General features: G+C 42.2%; 1 protein-coding gene across 1 annotated transcript in view; it reads right to left on the reverse strand.

Moving 5' to 3' along the window:
- tmprss15 (transmembrane serine protease 15) overlaps positions 1–18,829 on the reverse strand; it is a 97,771-nt gene that overhangs the window by 67,991 nt on the left and 10,951 nt on the right. The window contains exons 3-5 of the mRNA XM_072262179.1: positions 16,102–16,253; positions 9,424–9,543; positions 7,307–7,415 (exon numbers count right to left, since the gene is read on the reverse strand). Coding sequence (XP_072118280.1) covers positions 7,307–7,415; positions 9,424–9,543; positions 16,102–16,253 — 381 coding nt within the window. The remainder of the gene's footprint in view (positions 1–7,306; positions 7,416–9,423; positions 9,544–16,101; positions 16,254–18,829) is intronic.

An 18,829-nucleotide genomic window follows, 5' to 3' on the forward strand; every position in this document is an offset into this window, starting at 1 on the left:
TCTACTTAACTCCCTTCCTTACGTTTCAGTCCTGTCGAGTCTTAACCGAAGCACAGTAATGGCTACACTTCTGCTTTCTTTACTCTTCATTCCGGAAAAAAGAAAGCATTTTAGATTGCTGCTGCAAAATTAAATTAGTATTAACTTACTACTTCCAAGCCGCAAGTGTGAGCATTAGTTTTACTTGATGCCCTGTTGACCTAGCGTTCATTATTTTTCCTTTTGTTCTGCACAGTTCTTAATAAAATTCAGTGAACAGATCTATCCAGTTCAGCGTCTCTTCCTCTGCACTTGGACAATCAACTCACGTCTGTCTTACTTAGACCTTATCATCAACTGCAAAACACTTTCTCAGTGACACTTCACTCTGCATCCCATTTCATTCCACCACCAACCCCCACCCCCTTTCGTACTGTCATGAAATACTTGGCTCTCGGATAAACACATGAATGTGCGGAGAATAAAGAGATGTCGATCTACAGGAAAGATGTGGAGTTATAAATTCACAGAGAAGAACAGCACAGAAACATGCCCTTCGGCCCCTCTGGTCCTTGCTGAACCATATAAATTGCCTACTCCCATTGTCCTGCCTCGGGACCATAGCCCACCATACCCCTACCATCCATGTACCTATCCAAACTTCTCTTAAATGTTGAAATGGAACTTGCAGGCACCAGTTGAGCTGGCAGCCATTCCACACTCTAATGATCCTCTGAGTGAAGAGGGTTCCCTTCATGTTCCCTTTAAACTTTTCACCTTTCACTCTCAACCCATGTCCTCTAGTGTAGTCCCACCCAACCTTGGTGGAAAAAGCCTGCTTGCATTTATCCTATCTATACCCCTCATAATTTTGTATATCTCTATCAAATCTCCCCTCAGTCTTCTGCATTCCAAGGAATAAAGTCTTAACCTATTCCATCTTTCTTTATAACTCAGGCCCTCGAGTCCTGGCAACATCATTGTAAATTTTCTCTGTACTCCTTCAACCTTATTTACATACTTCCTGCGGTTAGGTGATCAAAACTACACACAATACACCAAATTAGGCCGCACCAATGTCTTGTACAACTTCAACATAAGATATGACCATTCAGACCATAAGATAAAGGAACAAAATTAGGCCATTTGGCCCATCGAGTCTGCTCCATTTTTTCATCATGGTTGACATATTTTTCTTCCTCTCGATGCTTTCTCCCCATATCCCTTCATGTCTGACCAATCAAGAATCTATCAACCTCTCCCATAAATGTACGTAAAGACTCGGGTTCCTCTGCTGTCTGTGGCAACGAATTACACAGATTCACCACTCTCTGACTAAAGAAATTCCTCCTCATCTCTGTTCTAAAATTACCCCCGGATAATCTGAGGCTGTGTCCTCTGGTCCCAGACTCTCCCACCATAGGATACATCCTCTCCACATTCACCTTATCAAGGCCTTTCAACATTTGATTCCTTTCGATTAGGTCACCCCTCATTGTTCTGAATTCCAGTGAATACAGGCCCAGAGCCATCAATCGTTCTTCATATAAGAAGTCGTTCAATCCTGGAATTGTTTTTGTGAGCCTTCTTTGAACCCTCTCCAATGCCAGCACATCCTTCCTAAGATAAGGGGCCCAAAACTGCTCCCAATACTCCAAATGAGGCCTCACCAGTGCTTTGTAAAGCCCCATCCTTGCTTTTATATTTTAGTCCTCTTGAAATAAATGGCAACATTGCATTTTCTTTCCTCACTACCAATTCAACCTGCAAATTAACCTTTAAGGGATCCTATAAAAGGACTCCCAACTCACTTTGCACCTCATTTTTTTAATTTTCTTTCAATTTAGAAAATATTCTACCCTTTTATTTTCTTCTACTAAAAAGCATGACCATAAACTTCCCAACACTGTATTTCATCTGCGACTTTTTTGCCCATTCTTCTAACCTGTCTAAGACCTTCTGTAGCCTCTCTTCTTCCTCAAAAATAATTGCCCTCCTACCTATCTTTGTAGTCATCAATTCCGTCATCCAAATTATTAACATAAAATGTAAAAAGAAATGGTCCCAACACAGTCCCCTGTGGAACTCAACTTGTCACTGGCAGCCGGCCAGAAAGGGCTCACTTTATTCCCACTCTTTGCCTCCTGCCAGTCAGCCACAAGATCACAAGACAAAGGAGCAGAAGTAGGCCATTCGGTCCATCATGTCTGCTCCGCCATTCCACCATGAGCTAAACTATTCTCCCATCTAGTTCCAATTTCCAGCTTTTTCCCCATATTCCTTGATACCCTGACTAATTAGATACCTATCAATCTCCTCCTTAAACACCCTCAATGATCGGACCTACACAACTGTATGTGGCAACGAATTCCATAAATCCACAACCCTCTGGCTAAAAAAATTTCTCCTCATTTCTGTTTTAAATGGGTACCCTCTAATTCTAAGACTGTGGACTTTTGTCCTGGACTCACCCACAAAGGGAAACAACCTTTCCACATCTACTCTGTCCAACCCTTCCAACATTCGAAATGTTTCTATGAGATCCCCTCTCATTCTTCTATACGCTAATTAATACAGTAAAGAACCAACAAACGCTCCTCATATGTTAACCCCTGCATTCCAGGAATCATCCTCGTAAATCTTCTCTGAGCTCTCTCCAACATCAGTACTAAGATAGAGGGCCCAAAACTGCACACAGTATTCCAAATGGGGTCTCACTAATGCCCCATAGAGCCTCATCAACACCTCCTTACTCTTATACACTATTCCTCTTGAAATGAATGTCAATATAGCATTTGCTTTCCTTACTGCCGATCCAACCTAGTGGTTAATCTTTAGGGTATCCTGCACGAGGAACCCCCAATTCCCTTTGCACTTCCGGTTTTTGAATTTTCTCCCCAGCTAAATAATAATCTGCCTGATTATTTCTTCTTCCAAAATGTACAACTGTACATTTCTCAACATTGTATCTCATCTGCCATTTCTTTGCCCACTCTCCTAAACTGACCAAGTCTCTCTGCAACCTTTCTGTTTCTTCAACACTTCCTGCCCCTCCTTCCACCTATCTTGGTGTCATCTGCAAACTTAGCCACAAAACCATTTAATCCATAATTTAAATCATCAATATACATTGTAAAAAGAAGCGGCCCCAACACCGACCCCTGCAGAACATCACTAGTAACCGGTAACCAATCAGAATAGGATCCCTTTATTCCCATCCTTTGCTTTCTGCCTATCAGCCAATGCTCCACCCATTCCAATATCTTTCCTGTAATTCCATGGGCTCTCATCTTATTAAGCAGCCTCTTATGCGGCACCTTATCGAAGGCCTTTTGAAAATCCAAATACACAACATCCTCAGCCTCTCCCTTGTCAATCTTATTTGAGATTACCTCAAAAAATTCCAATAGGTTGGTGAGGCAAGATCTTCCCTTCATGAAACCATGCTGACTTGGGCCTATCTTGTCACACACCTCGAGGTATTTCATAACCTCATCCTTAAGGATCGACTCCAATTACTTTCCAACTACAGATGTCAGACTAATAGGTCTGTAATTTTCTTTTTGCTGCCTCCCTCCTTTCTTAAACAGCAGAACTACATTTGCGACCTTCCAGTCCTTCGGAACAATGCCAGTGCCTATTGATTCCTGGAAGGTCATTTCCAATGCCTCCACAATCTCCAAAGTCACCTCCTTCAGAACCTGTGGGTGCACCTCATCTGGTCTGGGAGACTTATCTATTCTTAGTCCATTTAGCTTCCCAAGCACTTTCTCTCTAGTAATCTTGACTGTACCTAATTCTATTCCTTGAGACCTCTGGCTATCAAGTATGTTGATAATGTCTTCCACTGTGAAGACTGATGCAAAATAATGATTTAGTTCCTCTGCCTTCTCTTTGTTACCCATTATAATTTCTCCAGCATCGTTTACAATCGGTCCTATATCTACACGTGTCACTCTTTTACTCTTCATACATTTAAAAAAACTCTTAGTATCCTTTTTTATGTTAATTGCCAACTTCCTTTCATAATTCATCTTTTCTTTCCTAATGACTTTCTTAGTTTCCTTCTGTAAGTTTTTAAAAGTCGTCCAGTCCTCAGTTTTCCCATTAATTTTTGCTTCCTTGTATGCCATCTCTTTCGATTTTATTTTAGCCTTAACATCTCTCGTTAGCCACATTTGTGCCATTTTTCCATTCATGATTTTCTTTTTTCTTGGAATATATTTTTCCTGCACTTTCCTTATTTCTTGTAGGAATTTCATCCAATTCTTCTCTACCATCCCTCCATCTAGCTTACTTTTCCAATCGACTTGGGCCAGTTCCTCTCTCATACAACTGTAATTTTCTTTGTTCCACTGAAATATCAATACACCTGATACCAGCTTCTCTTTTTCAAATTTGAGACTGAACTCAATTATATTATGATCACTACTTCCAAGGGGTTCCATTACCTCCAACTCCTTAATCGCCTCAGGTTCATTACACAGCACCCATTCCAAAACAGCCAATCCCCTGGTGGGCTTCTGGACAAGCTGCTCCAAATAGCCATCCCACAGGCATTCTACAAACGCCCTCTCCTGAGATTCAGTACCTTCCTGACTTTCCCAATCCACTTTCATATTAAAATCCCCCATAATTATCTTGCTTTATCCATGCTAGTATCTTTCCTGTAATACCATGGGCTCTTATCTTGCTAGGCAGCCTCATACGTATCACCTTGTCAAAGGCTTCTGAAAATCCAAGTACACAACATCCCATCTCCTGTACTCAATATTTTGATTAATAAAGGCCAATGTGTCAAATGCCTCTGTTACGACCTTGCTACCTGAGATGACACTTTCAATGAACTATGGACCTTTATTTCCAGATGCCTTTGTTTTACCACACACCTCAGTGCCCTACTGTTCACTGTGTGATACCGGCCATGTTTGGATGTATGGAAATGCAACACCTCGCATTTGTTTGCATTAAGTTCCATCTGCTAATTTTCAGTCTGAATTTCCAGCTGTTCCATATCCCACCGCAAGTCATGATAGTCTTCTTCACTGTCCATTACACCCCCAATCTTTGTGTCATCCACAGATCTGCTGATCAAGTTGACCGCATTATCATCCAGATCATTGAAAACAATAGACCCAGCACTGATCCCTGCAGCACTGCGCTAGTCGCAGTCCTCCAGTCGGAGAGGCAACCATATACCACCATTTTCTGTCTTCTCCCACCAAGCCAATGTCTAATCCAATTTACTTCATCCTGAATGCTGAACAACTGAACCTACTTCACCAACCTCTTATGTGTGACTTTGTCCAATACCTTGTTAAAGTCCATATGAACACCATCCACTGCCTTGTCTTCATCAACTTTCCTGGTAACTTGCTTGAAAAACTTTATAAGATTGGTTATATATGACCTATCATTCACAAAACCATGTTGACTATTCTAAATTATTTCATATCTATACAAATACTCATATATCCGGCCTCTTAGAATACCTTCCAATAGATTACCGCGACTAATGTCAGGCTCACCGGCCTATAATTTTCTAGATTATTTTTAGAGCCTTTTTTAAACAGCAGAACAACATTGGCTATCCTGCACTCCTGTAGTACCTCACCTGTGCTAACAATGATTTAAATATCTCTGCTGGGACACTTCTGCACTTGCCTCCTGCAGAGTCCAAAGGAACACCTTGTCAGGCCCTGATCCACTCTAATTTGGCTCTAGACAGCAACACCTCCTCCTCTGTAATGTTTTATGTTCTGGCACTCCGGTATGTACATGAGGTTGAAACAGCTCACAGAAAATTTACAAGGATGTTGCCGAGTCTGGAGGATCTGAGTTACAAGGAATATTTGGATTGGTTAGGACTTTATTCCTTGGTAAAAGATTGAGGGAAGATTTAATAGAGATATATGAAATTATGAGGGATATCAGTAGTAGGGTTGCCAACTGTCCCGTATTTGCTGGGACATCTCTTATATTGGACTAAATTGGTTTGTCCCATACAGGACCACCTTTGTCCCGTATTTCCCCCACGTTCCTATGAAACCGCTTGTAAGCCGAAATGGCAGAAAGCACAGAAGCAATTACCATTAATTTATCTGGGAAGAATTTCTGAGTGTTCCCAGACCCAAAAAATAACCTACCAAATCATACCAATAACACATAAAACCTAAAATAACACTAACATATAGTAAAAGCAGGAATGATATGATAAATACACAGCCTATATAAAGTAGAAATAATGTATGTACAGTGTATCAGAATCGGGAAGATTAAGCCAAAACCGACTTGTAGAAAAAAAATCGGTACGTACACACATGCGCACGTCACACATGCACACATCACGCGTGCACACACAGGTGCCCACGCAAGGCTTCATGGTCATGGTAGTCTTTCACACAAGTGTCCCGTATTTGACTGCTACTTTTGTCCCTCATTTGGGAGTGAGAAAGTTAGCAACCCTAATCAGTAGGGTAAATGCAAGCAGGCTTTTTTCCATAGAGGTTGTGTGGGACTACAACTAGAGATCATGGGTTAAGGGTGAAAGGTGAAATACTAAGGAGGAGGGTTCTTCACTCAGAGAGCGGTGAGAGTGTGAAACAAACTACCACACAAGTGGCGCATGCAACTTCAATTTCAAACTTTAAAAGAAGTTTGGAGAGGTACATAGATGGTAGAGGTATGGAGGGCTATGGTCCCAATGCAGATCAATGACAGTAGGCAGTTTAAATAGATTAGCATGCACTGGATGGGCTGAAGGGTCTGTTTCTGTGATGTACCTTTCTGTGACCCTATGACTCGATGGACATTGTGTAGGCAGAAAGGATTAGTTTAGTTATGTTTTGTATTACTGATTTAACTGATTCAGTAAAACATTGTGGGCCAGAGAACCTATTACTATGCTGTTCTATATACTGCACTTATGTTGAAAGTTCAAAGTAAATTTATTATCAGAGTACATATATGTCACCATATACAACCCTGAGATTCATTCACAGTAGAACAGAGAAATACAATAGAATTAATGAGAAACTACACAGAAAGACTGACAACCAACCAGCATTTAAAACAGGACAAACTGAGCTAATGCAAAATAAGTAATTAAGTACCGAGAACATAAGTTGTAGAGTCCTTGAAAATGTGTCGATGGGTTGTCGAATCTGTTCAGCATCAATGTGAGTGAAGTTGTGGGCAGTCATTTGGCTGGATGGCTTGTGAACAAAAGCTTATCATTGTATTTTGGTGCATTTGACAATAATAAACCTATTAGCAATCTAATTAACAATTAGCAATTGCTAATTTACGAAAAAGTAGAATCACTCACCTGATGCCCCAGCTGCAGGAAATTTTCTGACCTTGGGGCTGAGGGTCGTAAGGAGAATGGAATGAGCCAGAGTGGCCAGTCAGCAGAAGCTTCCCATCACAGAGTGTAGCTATGGAGGCAAGAGAGCAACGATCAGTAACTTCCAGCTCCACAGAGTGCGTGCAGCAACTCATAATTGCATTTGCATTAGGAGCGCAATGCAAATCACCAATGTAACCAGCCTACCAATTCTGCCATATTTAGAAAGGCCAGAAGGAGGAAAGGCAGCATCAAAGACTTAATCAACACTGCCCGGGCAGATGAGGAGGCCAGGTCATTGAGTATATTTAAAACAGCGGTTGGTAGGTTCTTGATTAAACCAGGGCGACAGAGGTTACAGAGCGAAGGCAGGAGAATAGGGCTGAGAGGGAGAATAAATCACCCATTATCAAATGGTGGAGCTGATTGTAATTTTGCTCCTGTGTCTTATGGTCCTCTGTCAGAGATCACATCAACTGGCTAGAATTATTTTCTATCGACATATGGGCATCGAGGGAGAGAGGAAGAGGAGAGTCATCCGCAGTACCACCAATGCGGCAGAGAAGGCCTCAAGATGGCTGTGGCTCAAAAGAGGGGAGCCATGGATTCATAAGTAGCTAGCCATCTGGACACAAGCTGGGGTCTGATCAGCCCCGGCTGGGTCACCTGGAGGAGGTTGTATGATGTTGAAAGACCCGAAACACCCGATGATTCCAGGAACATCACTGAAGATGTGTCCAGAAGCATCAGTAGATGTCTGTACACAGTCTAAACTGAATTCTGAATCAATGAATTCAAAGTCATCTGCTCTTTCTCATTGGTAGTCTGGATCAAGAATAATCCTGATGCCAGATCAAGTTCCCCTCATTCCACAGACTATAGATTTATTGTCTAAAAGTTATCATGGCCCCATTTTAGAGAGAGTTGCTTCAGAGTCAGGCCACATTATGCAACGGTTATTCATAAGTGGCATAGTAGAGAGGGTACACAGAAGATTACTGCAGGAAAATTGCAAATCACACTTCAGCCCTTAGAGTCATTGAAGCATACAGTTATACCGCATGGAAACAGGCTTTTCAGCCTAACTCGTCCATGCCAACCAAAATGCCCATCTAAGTACTACAGGATGACATGATAACATAACGGTTAGTGTGAGTTTGTACATCCTCCCCAAGAACATGCGGGTTTCCTTTGGGTGCTCCAGTTTCCCCCCACAGTCCAAAGATATACCAGATAGTAGATTAATTGGTCATTGTAAATTGCCTTGTGACTATTCCAGGGTTAAATAGAGGGGTTGCTGGGCTGTGCAGCTTGTTGGGGCAGAAGAGCCTGTTTCATGCTGTATCTTTAAATAAATAAAGACACTAAAATAAGATAAGTCATTCCTGTTGCTTAAATTTGTTCCATATCCCTCTGAACCTTTCCTATTTGTGTACCTATGGTGATGGCCAAGATGAGGGGCAGAATTATGTCCAATTGAAGCCCTGGTACAGAGGGGCTGAATGGCCTGATGTGACATTCTACAACACCCATATTGTCTATAAAAGTTTGGATGTCATGTTGCAGCTGTACAGAATGTAAGTGAGAATGAGCTTGGAATCATTGTGTGTAGTCGGGAGACTGAAACCAACTTGCTACTTAAGCCCTTCGTGACCGCTTGACAACCCTTAATCGTTTACAGCTGATGACAAGTGTAACCAGTACCTGGGGGTGGGGGGGGGGGGGGAAGGCACAATAGCATATCAATTAGCATAAAGCTTTACAGTGACAACTGCATTCAATTCCTACCACTCTGTAAGGAGTTTGTACGTTCTCCCCTTGACTATGTGTGCTCCAATTTCCTCCCACATACAGGGTTAGTAAGTTGTGGGCATGCTATATTGGTACTTAATGCGTGGCAAGCTGGGCTGATCACAGCATATCCTTGGACAGTGTTGGTTGCTAGCGCAAAATGACACATTTTACTCCGCGTTGATGTTTTGATGTGCATTTGGCAAATAAAGTGAATCTTTATCTACCTCTGTTGTAGTGAAGGAACCAAAAAACAAAGTACAAATAGGCAAAAGGAGATCGCAAACCCACAGAACTGGCAAGCATACCACAACGTTCTTCGTTTTCATCCAGGGCATCCGGACAATCAGCCTCTCCATTGCACAATAAAGTTTGATTTATGCAAGTCTTCCCATCGCCACACATCCAGCTTCCTGGAAAACACTGGTCTTTGGCACAACAGAGGTAAATCAGAAAGAGAAGATCAGTTGGTGTTGAAGTCAAATCACAATCAGAATCAGGTTTACTATCACCGGCAAATGTCAGGAAATTCATTAACACTGACTTATATTGTTATATTTGTTGTTTTGTGACAGTAGACAGTGCAATACATCAAAATTTACTGTAAGTTAAAATAAGAAATCCTTAAAAAATATCTGTTAAATGGTCTTTCCTGCTGTCCTTGATCTGTTGATAATTATTGCATCTATTCATACAATGTGCAAAAGTTTTAGGCACATATATAATGCCTATAAAAAGTATTCAGCCCCACCTCCCTTGGAAACTTTCATGCTTTACTGTTATACAACATTGAATCACAGTGGATTTAATTTGGCTCTTTTGACACTGATCAAATAAAAAGACTTTCGTGTCAAAGTGAAAACAAATTTCTACAAATTGGTATAAATTTATTATAATTATTAAATACAAAATAATTGATTGCATAATTACTCAACCCCTTCAAGTCAGTATATAGTAGATGCACCTTTGGCAGAAATTACAGCCTTGAGTCAGTGTGGATAGGTCTCTATTAGCATTGCACATCTGGACATTACAATTTTTCTCCATTCTTCTTTATAAAACTGTTTAAGCTCTGTCAGATTGAATAGGGATCATAAGTGAACAGCCCTTTTCAAGTCCAGCCATAAATTTTCAACTCGAGTGAGGACTGGACCCTGACTTGGCCACTCCAGGACAATAACTTTGTTGTTTTTAAGCCATTTTTGTTTAGCTTTGGCTTTATGCTTGGGACAATTGTCTTGTTGGAAAATGAATCTTCTTCCAAATTGTAGTTCTTTTTATACTTTATTGTCGCCAAACAATTGATACTAGAATGTACAATCATCACAGCGATATTTGATTCTGCACTTCCTGTTCCCTGGATTACAAATCCATAGTAAATATTAAAAATTCAAATTATAAATCATAAATAGAAAATAGAAAAATGGAAAGTAAGGTAGTGCAAAAAAACCGAGAGGCAGGTCCGGATATTTGGAGGGTACGGCCCAGATCCGGGTCAGGATCCGTTCAGCAGTCTTATCACAGTTGGAAAGAAGCTGCTCCCAAATCTGGCCATATGAGTCTTCAAGCTTCTTCCTGAAGACTGCATCAGGTTTTCCTCCAGGATTTCCCTGTATTTTGCTGCATTCATTTTACCCTTGACCTTCACAGGCCTTCCAGGGCCTGCTGCAGTGAAGCACCCCACAACATAAGACCATAAAATATAGGAGCAGAAATAGGCCATTCAGCCCATTGAGTCTGCTCCGCAATTCAAATGGCTGATCCAATTCTTCCAGTCATCCCAAGTCTGCTGCCTTCTCCCCATACCCTTTGATGCCCTGGCTAATCAAGAACCTGTCTATCTTTGCCTTAAATACACCCAATGACTCGGCCTCCACAGCTGCTCGTGACAACGAAGTCCACAGATTTACCACCCTCTGACTAAAATAATTTCTCCACATCTCTGTTCTAAATGGACGTCCTTCAATCCTGAAGTCGTGCCCTCTTGTCCTAGAATCCCCTACCATGGGAAATAACTTTGCCATATCTAATCTGTTCAGGCCTTTTTACATTCAGGATGTTTCTGTGAGATCTCCCCTCATTCTCCTGATCTCCAGGGAATATAGCCCAAGAGCTGCCAGACGTTCCTCACACGGTAACCCTTTCATTCCTGGAATCATTCTCATGAACTTTCTCTGTCAGTATATACTTTCTAAATAAGGAGCCCAAAACTGCACACAATACTCCAAGTGTGGTCTCATGAGTGCCTTATACAGCCTCAGCATCACATCTCTGCTCTTATACTCTTATATTCTATACTTCTAGAAATGAATGCCAACATTCTTCACTATGCCAACGCCTTCTTCACTACCGACTCCACCCGGAGGTTAACCTTTAGAGTATCCTGCCTAAGGACTCCCAAATCCCTTTGCATCTCTGCATTTTGAATTCTCTCTCCATCTAAATAATAGTCTGCCCGTATATTCCTTCCACCAAAGTGCATGACCATACACTTTCCAACATTGTATTTAATCTGCCACTTCTTTGTCCATTCCCCTAAACTATCTAAGTCTCTCTGCAGGCACTCTGTTTCCTCGATACTGCCCACTTCTCCACCTATCTTTGTATCGTTGACAAATTTAGCCACAAATCCATTAATCCCATAATCCAAACCATTGACGTACATCGTAAAAAGCAGCGGTCCCAACACCGATGCCTGTGGAACTCCACTGTTAACTGGTAGCCAGCCAGAATAGGATCCCTTTATTCCCACTCTCTGCTTTCTTCCAATCAACCAATGCTTCACCCATGCTAGTAACATCCCTGTTATTCCATGGGCTCTTATCTTGCTAAGAAGCCTCTTATGCAGCACCTTGTCGAAGGCCTTCTGAAAATCCAAGTACACCGCATCCACTGCATCTCCTTTGTCTACCCTGCTTGTAATTTCCTCAAAAAATTGCAGTAGGTTTGTCAGGCAGGATTTTCCATTCAGGAAACCATGCTGACTTTGGCCACCATGAGGCAGCCACCATCATGCTTCACAGTAGGGATGGTATGTTTTTGATGATGTGTGGTGTTTGGCTTATGCCAAACCTAGCATTTAGTCTGATGGCCAACAAGTTCAATTTTGGTTTCCTCAGACCATAGACCCTTCTTCCAGATGACTTCAGAGTCTCCCACAAGCCTTCTGGCAAACACTAGCTGAGATTTCTTGTGGGTTTTTTTTTTCAACAGTGGCTTTCTCTTTGTGATTCTCCCATTGAACTGCGACTGGTGAAGCACTGGGGCAACAGTTGTATCAGCAGTCTCTCCCATCTCAGCCACTGAAGCTTGTAACTCCTCCAGAGTTGTCATAGTTCTCTTGGTGGCTTCTCTCACTAGTCCCCTTCTTGCACGGTCACTCAGTTTTTGAGGATGGCCTGCTCTAGGCAGATTTACAACTGAGCCATATTCCTTCCATTTCTTGATGACTGACTTAACTCTACTCCAAGGGATATTCAATGACAGTAATTTTCTTGTATCCATGGAGTTACTTGGACTGTTCTTTTGTCTTCATGGTGTAGTTTTTGCCAGGATACTGACTCACCATAGTTGGACCTTCCAGATACAGATGTAATTTTTTCTACAATCAGTTGAAATACCTTGACTGCACACAGACGTCCAAAAGCAGATCTCCTTTTAATTAATTATGTGACCTCTAAAACCAATTGCCTGCATAGTGATGATTTGGCATGTCATATCAAAGGGGGCGAACAATGATTCTATGTTTTATATACTTGTAATTAATTTAGATCACTTTGTAGAGATCTGTTTTCACTTTGACACGAAAGAGTCTTTTTCTGTTGATTGGTGTCAAAAAAGCCAAATTAAATCTATTGTGATTCAATGTTGTAAAACAATAAAATTTGTAAACTTCCAAGGGGAGTTGAATACTTTTTATAGACACTGTCTATAGCTAGGATGCCTAAGACTTTTGCACAGTACTGTAGTGATTTTATGTATTGCACTGTACTGCTGCCACAAAAAAAAACAAATTTCATGATATGTACGGGTGATGATAAACCTGATTCTGATACAGGTCTCTATTGTGGGTTGAGAGTGGGAAAGGGGCAGAGATAGGGGGAATCATGGTGTGGAAAAGGAGAAGGGCGAGGGGAGGGAGTGGGAAGCACCAGAGAGACATTCTGTAATGATCAATAAAGTCTGGAATCAAATGACCCTGCCTCGTTTCTCAGGGCTAGGTATGTCTGCACCCACACCACCACCTGCCTGGGCAATCTTTCTCTACCACCTGTCCCACACCCATCCCACTGTGCTCCACCATTGCCATTCCCAACATGTTTAGCTCCCTCCCACCAGATTTACAAACTTGCTCGCCACTCAGTGTTGACAAATACAGTACTGTGATTGTTGGTTGCTGTTGTGTTGTCTGTTATGGTGTTGTCCTGTGTTTTATGCTTTGCGCCAAACTGTAATCAATTCTGGGTACATTTCACATACTGGCAATAAAGTGATGCTGGTTCTGATGCTGAAAATGAAAGCAAAATAGTAAGGCGGTGTTCATGGGTTCATGGACCGTCCAGAAATCTGATGACAGAGGGGAAAAAGCTGTTCCTCAAACACTGAGTGTCTTCAGGCTCCTCTCTGATATTAGTGAAGAGAAGGAGGCATGTCCTGGATGATCAGGGTCCTTACTGATGGATATCACCTTCCTGAGGCATCTCCCTTTGAAGATGTCATGTTGGTGGGGAGGCTTGTGCCAGTGATGGAGGTCACTGGGTCTGCAACACTCTGCAGCTTTTTCTGACCCTGCATATTGGCTCTTGCTTGCCCAGAAAGGTGATGCAACCCACCAGAAATCTCTCCGCACTGCAAACCTTTCCTGGACACTCCCAACTCTTTGGATTTCACCCCTGCCGCTCCCGGTCACTGACAGGTGTTCAATGTAGTCATATGGACATGGTTCTCCCCCATGGTCATTGCTTGAGTTTCAGTTGCAGATTGCATCAGCCAAACTTACTCCTGCGGTCCTGAAACAGCATCCCAAGCAGCTAATGAGGTAGGTCTATCTAATATAGTGTATGGTCCGGGCCTGAAACAGGTGAGAAGTTATGTACATCCTGTATAAGTCGATGGGTAAACATTTTGAGGGCTTTGTGGTGCAGCCAATGCAAAGGCTCTGTGGAGAAGGACAACAATTTCGGGACCTTCCACTAACTCACATGGAGGGACAAAGTCCACTGGGGAAGCCCCTTAAACAGTGAAAGGGTGTATCACCCCTGGGAGTCACATTGAGGCAAAGAGGGAAACTGGATTAGCCATGATGAAATGACGAAGCAGACTCAATGGGTCAAATGGCCTTACTCTGCTCCTATATTTTAGGATCTTATAGTCATAGAGTTCTCCCGAGCATTGTGGGCACTGGAATGTGTTGCTGTCTCCAGCGTATCCTTAGGTTGTGTTGGTTGTTAATGTAAATGACATATTTCAATGTATGTTTCAGTGTAAGTGTGATAAATAAATTAATCTGAATCTGAATAGACATATACAGTAGGAAAACAGGCCATTCTGCCCAACTGGTTCATGCTGAGCAAGATCTCCTAGACAAATTTGTCCCATTTGCCTGCATTATCCACGTTCCTGTCCGACTGTCTTTTAAATTGTTATCATGTATGCCTCTGGCATCTCGTTCTTTGTACACACTCTGTGCAATGAAGTTGCTCCTCAAGTTCCTGCTTAATCTTTCCCTCATCTGTTATGTATTTAATATTTCAGTTATATTTTCAGATAACCATAGAAACCATGGAAACTACAGCACAGAAACAGGCCTTTTGGCCCTTCTTGGCTGTGCCGAACCATTTTCTGCCTCGTCCCACTGACCTGCACACGGACCATATCCCTCCATACACCTCCCATCCATGTATCTGTCCAATTTATTCTTAAATGTTACAAAAGAACCCGCATTTACCACCTCATCTGGCAGCTCATTCCATACTCCCACCACTCTCTGTGTGAAGAAGCCCCCCCTAATGTTCCCTTTAAACTTTTCCCCCCTCACCCTTAACCCATGTCCTCTGGTTTTTTTCTCCCCTTGCCTCAGTGGAAAAATGTGGGGGCACATGGCCAAGTGGTTAAGGCATTCGACTAGCGATCTGAAGGTCGTGAGTTCAAGCCCCAGCCGAGGCAGCGTGTTGTGTCCTTGAGCAAGGCACTTAACCACACATTGCTCTGCGACGACACTGGTGCCAAGCTGTATGGGTCCTAATGCCCTTCCCTTGGACAACACTGGTGGCGTGGAGAGGGGAGACTTGCAGCATGGGAAACTGCCAGTCTTCCATACAACCTTGCCCAGGCCTGCGCCCTGGAGAGTGAAGACTTTCCAGGCGCAGATCCATGGTCTCGCAAGACTAACGGATGCCTTTACTATATTTTCAGAATAGGGTTTATCAGGGTTGTCGGGGGTTGATGGGGCAGCATCGCTCAAAGGACTGGAAGGGCCTTCTCAGTGTAGTATTACTAAGATTTAAAAAAAACTCCCCCATCCATATGTTTGTCCAAATTACTTACAAATGTTGAAATCAAACAGTTCTGCTGGCAGTTTGTTCCTCACTTTCACCACATTGTGAGTGAAGTCTTTCTCCCTTTAAATATTTCACCATTCACCCTAAACCTCTAACCTCTATCTATAGTGCTGTGTTCTCTAGTTCCTCTAGGTCTAAGCACTTCCTGATTTTAGACAATAGAGCTGTGTTCTCCAAGTGCTCTAGGTCTAAGCACTTCCTGATTTTAGACAACTTTTCTATGTAAGGTTACCCTTCGGTTTCTTACACTTAAAAGTAAAAGAGTAATCTGTTCATCCCTGTAATTGAGCTCCTTGAGCCCTGACAACATCCTCGTAAATCTTTTGTGCACTTGTTCCAGTTTAGTAACATAGTTCCCACAGCAAAGTGAACGCAACACCAGAACTGTACACTCACCATTCACCTAACTTTAAGCCTCAACCTTACCTGTGATCTGAATACTGTCCAGGTCTACTCGGAAGTTTCCCAGAAATGACCCCTCATTTGCTTTGATGGCTGCCACCATCTCGTTCCTTACAGTGCTGTTTGACACAGCCGTGGCGAAGTGGAGCTGGAAAAATGCAACTACGCTGCCTTTCCTGGAGAAAAAGCACAACCAAGGCTTCCTACCTTTAGAGAGTGTTCACTGGAAAATTATTGGGCAAAATTAATATTTCTGCATGCAAATTGCCAATGTATTTCCTAAATAAAGGCAATGAATTCATTTCTAAATTACGACAGAGACCATGAAGGGCTGAATTTGAGTGATGTCCTCGGAATATTATTTTCTTTGTGTTATACTTAATAATATTTAGGGAGTGCCATAATTTAAAACTGAGGCATGCAGGAACTTCTCAAAGTGGGTGATGAAAATCCAGTTCTGATTTATGGTCTTGGCCTGAAATGTTGACTGTTCGTTCATTCCTCTCCAGGGATGCTTCCTGACCTGCTTGAACACAAAAGCTGGAGGAACTCAATAACTCAGGCATTTCCTGTGGCGGAACATGGATAGTTGGCATTTCAGTTTCAACTGGATTGAAAGATAAAGATAAAGATGGACGTTGTGTTCACTGGTCTATAACATTTAGTGTGAGCCTGAGCCTGGAGATAGAACAAAGATGCAGCACAAAATAAACTTTTATTCAGTAAACCACACAGCCAAAAAACTCAACATGTGGTAATGCTCTTGCGTTCAATGTCCATTTAGGAATCGGATGGCAGAGAGGAAGAAGCTGTTCTTGAAGCGTTGAGTGTGTGCCTTCAGGCTTCTGTATCTCCTACCCTTATGGTAACAATGAGAAGAGGGCATGTCCTGAGTGATGTGGGTCTTTAATGATGGATGTCACCTTTCTGAGGCACCATTCCTAGAAGATGTCTGGGATACTCCAGTGGCTAGTACCCAAGATGGAGCTGACTATTTTACAATTTTCTTTAGCTTCTTTCGATCCTGTGCGGTAGCCTCCACTGTCTGTGCAGAAAGTGAAGCAGCTTGCAGAATGCTCTCCACAGTACATCTATAGAAGTTTTTGCGTGTTTTAACTGACAAACCAAATCTCTTCAGACTAATGAAATACAGCTGCTGTCTTGCCTTCTTTATAGCTGCATCAATATGATGGGACCAGGTTATACCCTGAGGGATCTTGACACTCAGGAACTTGGAATTGCTCACTATCTCCACTTCTATGAGGATTGGAATGTGTTTGCTTGTCTTACTCTTCCTGAAGTCCATAATAATCTCTTTGGTCTTACTGACATTGAGTGCGAAATTATTGCTGCAGCACCACTCCACTAGCTGGTATATCTACTCCTGTACGCACTCTCAACTCCACCTGAGATTCGACCAACAATGGTTGTATCATCAGCAAATTTATAGATGGTATTTGAGCTATGCCTAGCCACACAGTCATGGGTATGGAGAGAGTAGAGCAGTGGGCTAAACACACACACCTGAGGTGCATCAATGTTGACCATCAATGAGGAGGAGATGTTATCACCAATTTGCACAGATTGTGGTCTTCCAGATAGGAAGGTGAGGATCCAAATGCAGAGGGTGGTACAGAAGCCCAGGTTCTGTAGCTTATTGATCTGGACTGTGGGAGTGATAGTGTTAAACGCTGAGCTATAGTTAATGAACCACATCCTGACATAGGTGTTTGTATTGTCCAGGTGATCTAAGGCTGTGTGAAGAGCCATTGAGGTTGTGTCTGCCGTAGATCTATTGTGGTGATAGGCAAATTGCAGTGGGTCCAGGTCCTTCCTGAGGCAGAAGTTCATTTTAGCTATGACCAACCTCTCAAAGCATTTCGTCACCATAGGTGTGAGCATGTCATCATATACCACCCTGACATTCATTTTCTTGCAGGCATTCACAGTAGAAAAATGGAAACAATAGAATCAATGAAAAACTTCACACTAACAGAGACTGTCAATCAATGTGCAAAAGAAGACAAATTGTGTAAATAATAATTATAAAAAAAACAAACAAATAAATAATACTGAGAACATGAGTTGTAGAGTCCTTGAAAGTGAGTCCATAGGTTGTGGAATCAATTCAGTGTTGAAGAGAGTGAAGTTATCTTCTCTGATTCAGGAGCCTGACAGTTGAGGAGTAATGACTGTTCCTGAAACTAGTGGGGTGGAATCTAAGGCTCCTGTACCTCCTGCCCAATGGCAACAGTAAGACGAGAGTATAGTCTGGATGGTGGTGGTCCTTAATGATAGATACTGCCCCCTTATGGCAAGGCTCCTTGTTGGTGTGCTCTTTGATAGGGTGGACATAGCAAGCAAACTCTATGGAGGGATAACAGACAATTCGCTAGGGGAACCCTATGGATTAACCAGCAATACTGAGACAAATGAATCATAGAATATTCAGGTCAAAACCCTGCATCTACGGGCAGATAAAAAGGATTAGCTTTTTAAGCAAATGAGCTTTGCCCAAAACTGGAAAATTTTTGATTATAATCCGTTTCAAACAAATGAATATAAAAGAGAGTGGAGGTTAGAACAAAACTAAAGGTCAGGGGAGTGGTAGGAAGTTAAATTAAATGAGAGGAGGAGCGGTGATGGGAAGCAGAAGATAAAAATAGGATGTTATGAACCGGTTCATTACAAGCAATGGCTGTTGCTAAATTATCACCAGCAATATGTCTATAAGCAGTGCTTGAGGTATTGC

Source organism: Mobula birostris, chromosome 6 (assembly GCF_030028105.1).
Source record: "Mobula birostris isolate sMobBir1 chromosome 6, sMobBir1.hap1, whole genome shotgun sequence".
Classification (NCBI taxonomy): domain Eukaryota; kingdom Metazoa; phylum Chordata; class Chondrichthyes; order Myliobatiformes; family Myliobatidae; genus Mobula; species Mobula birostris.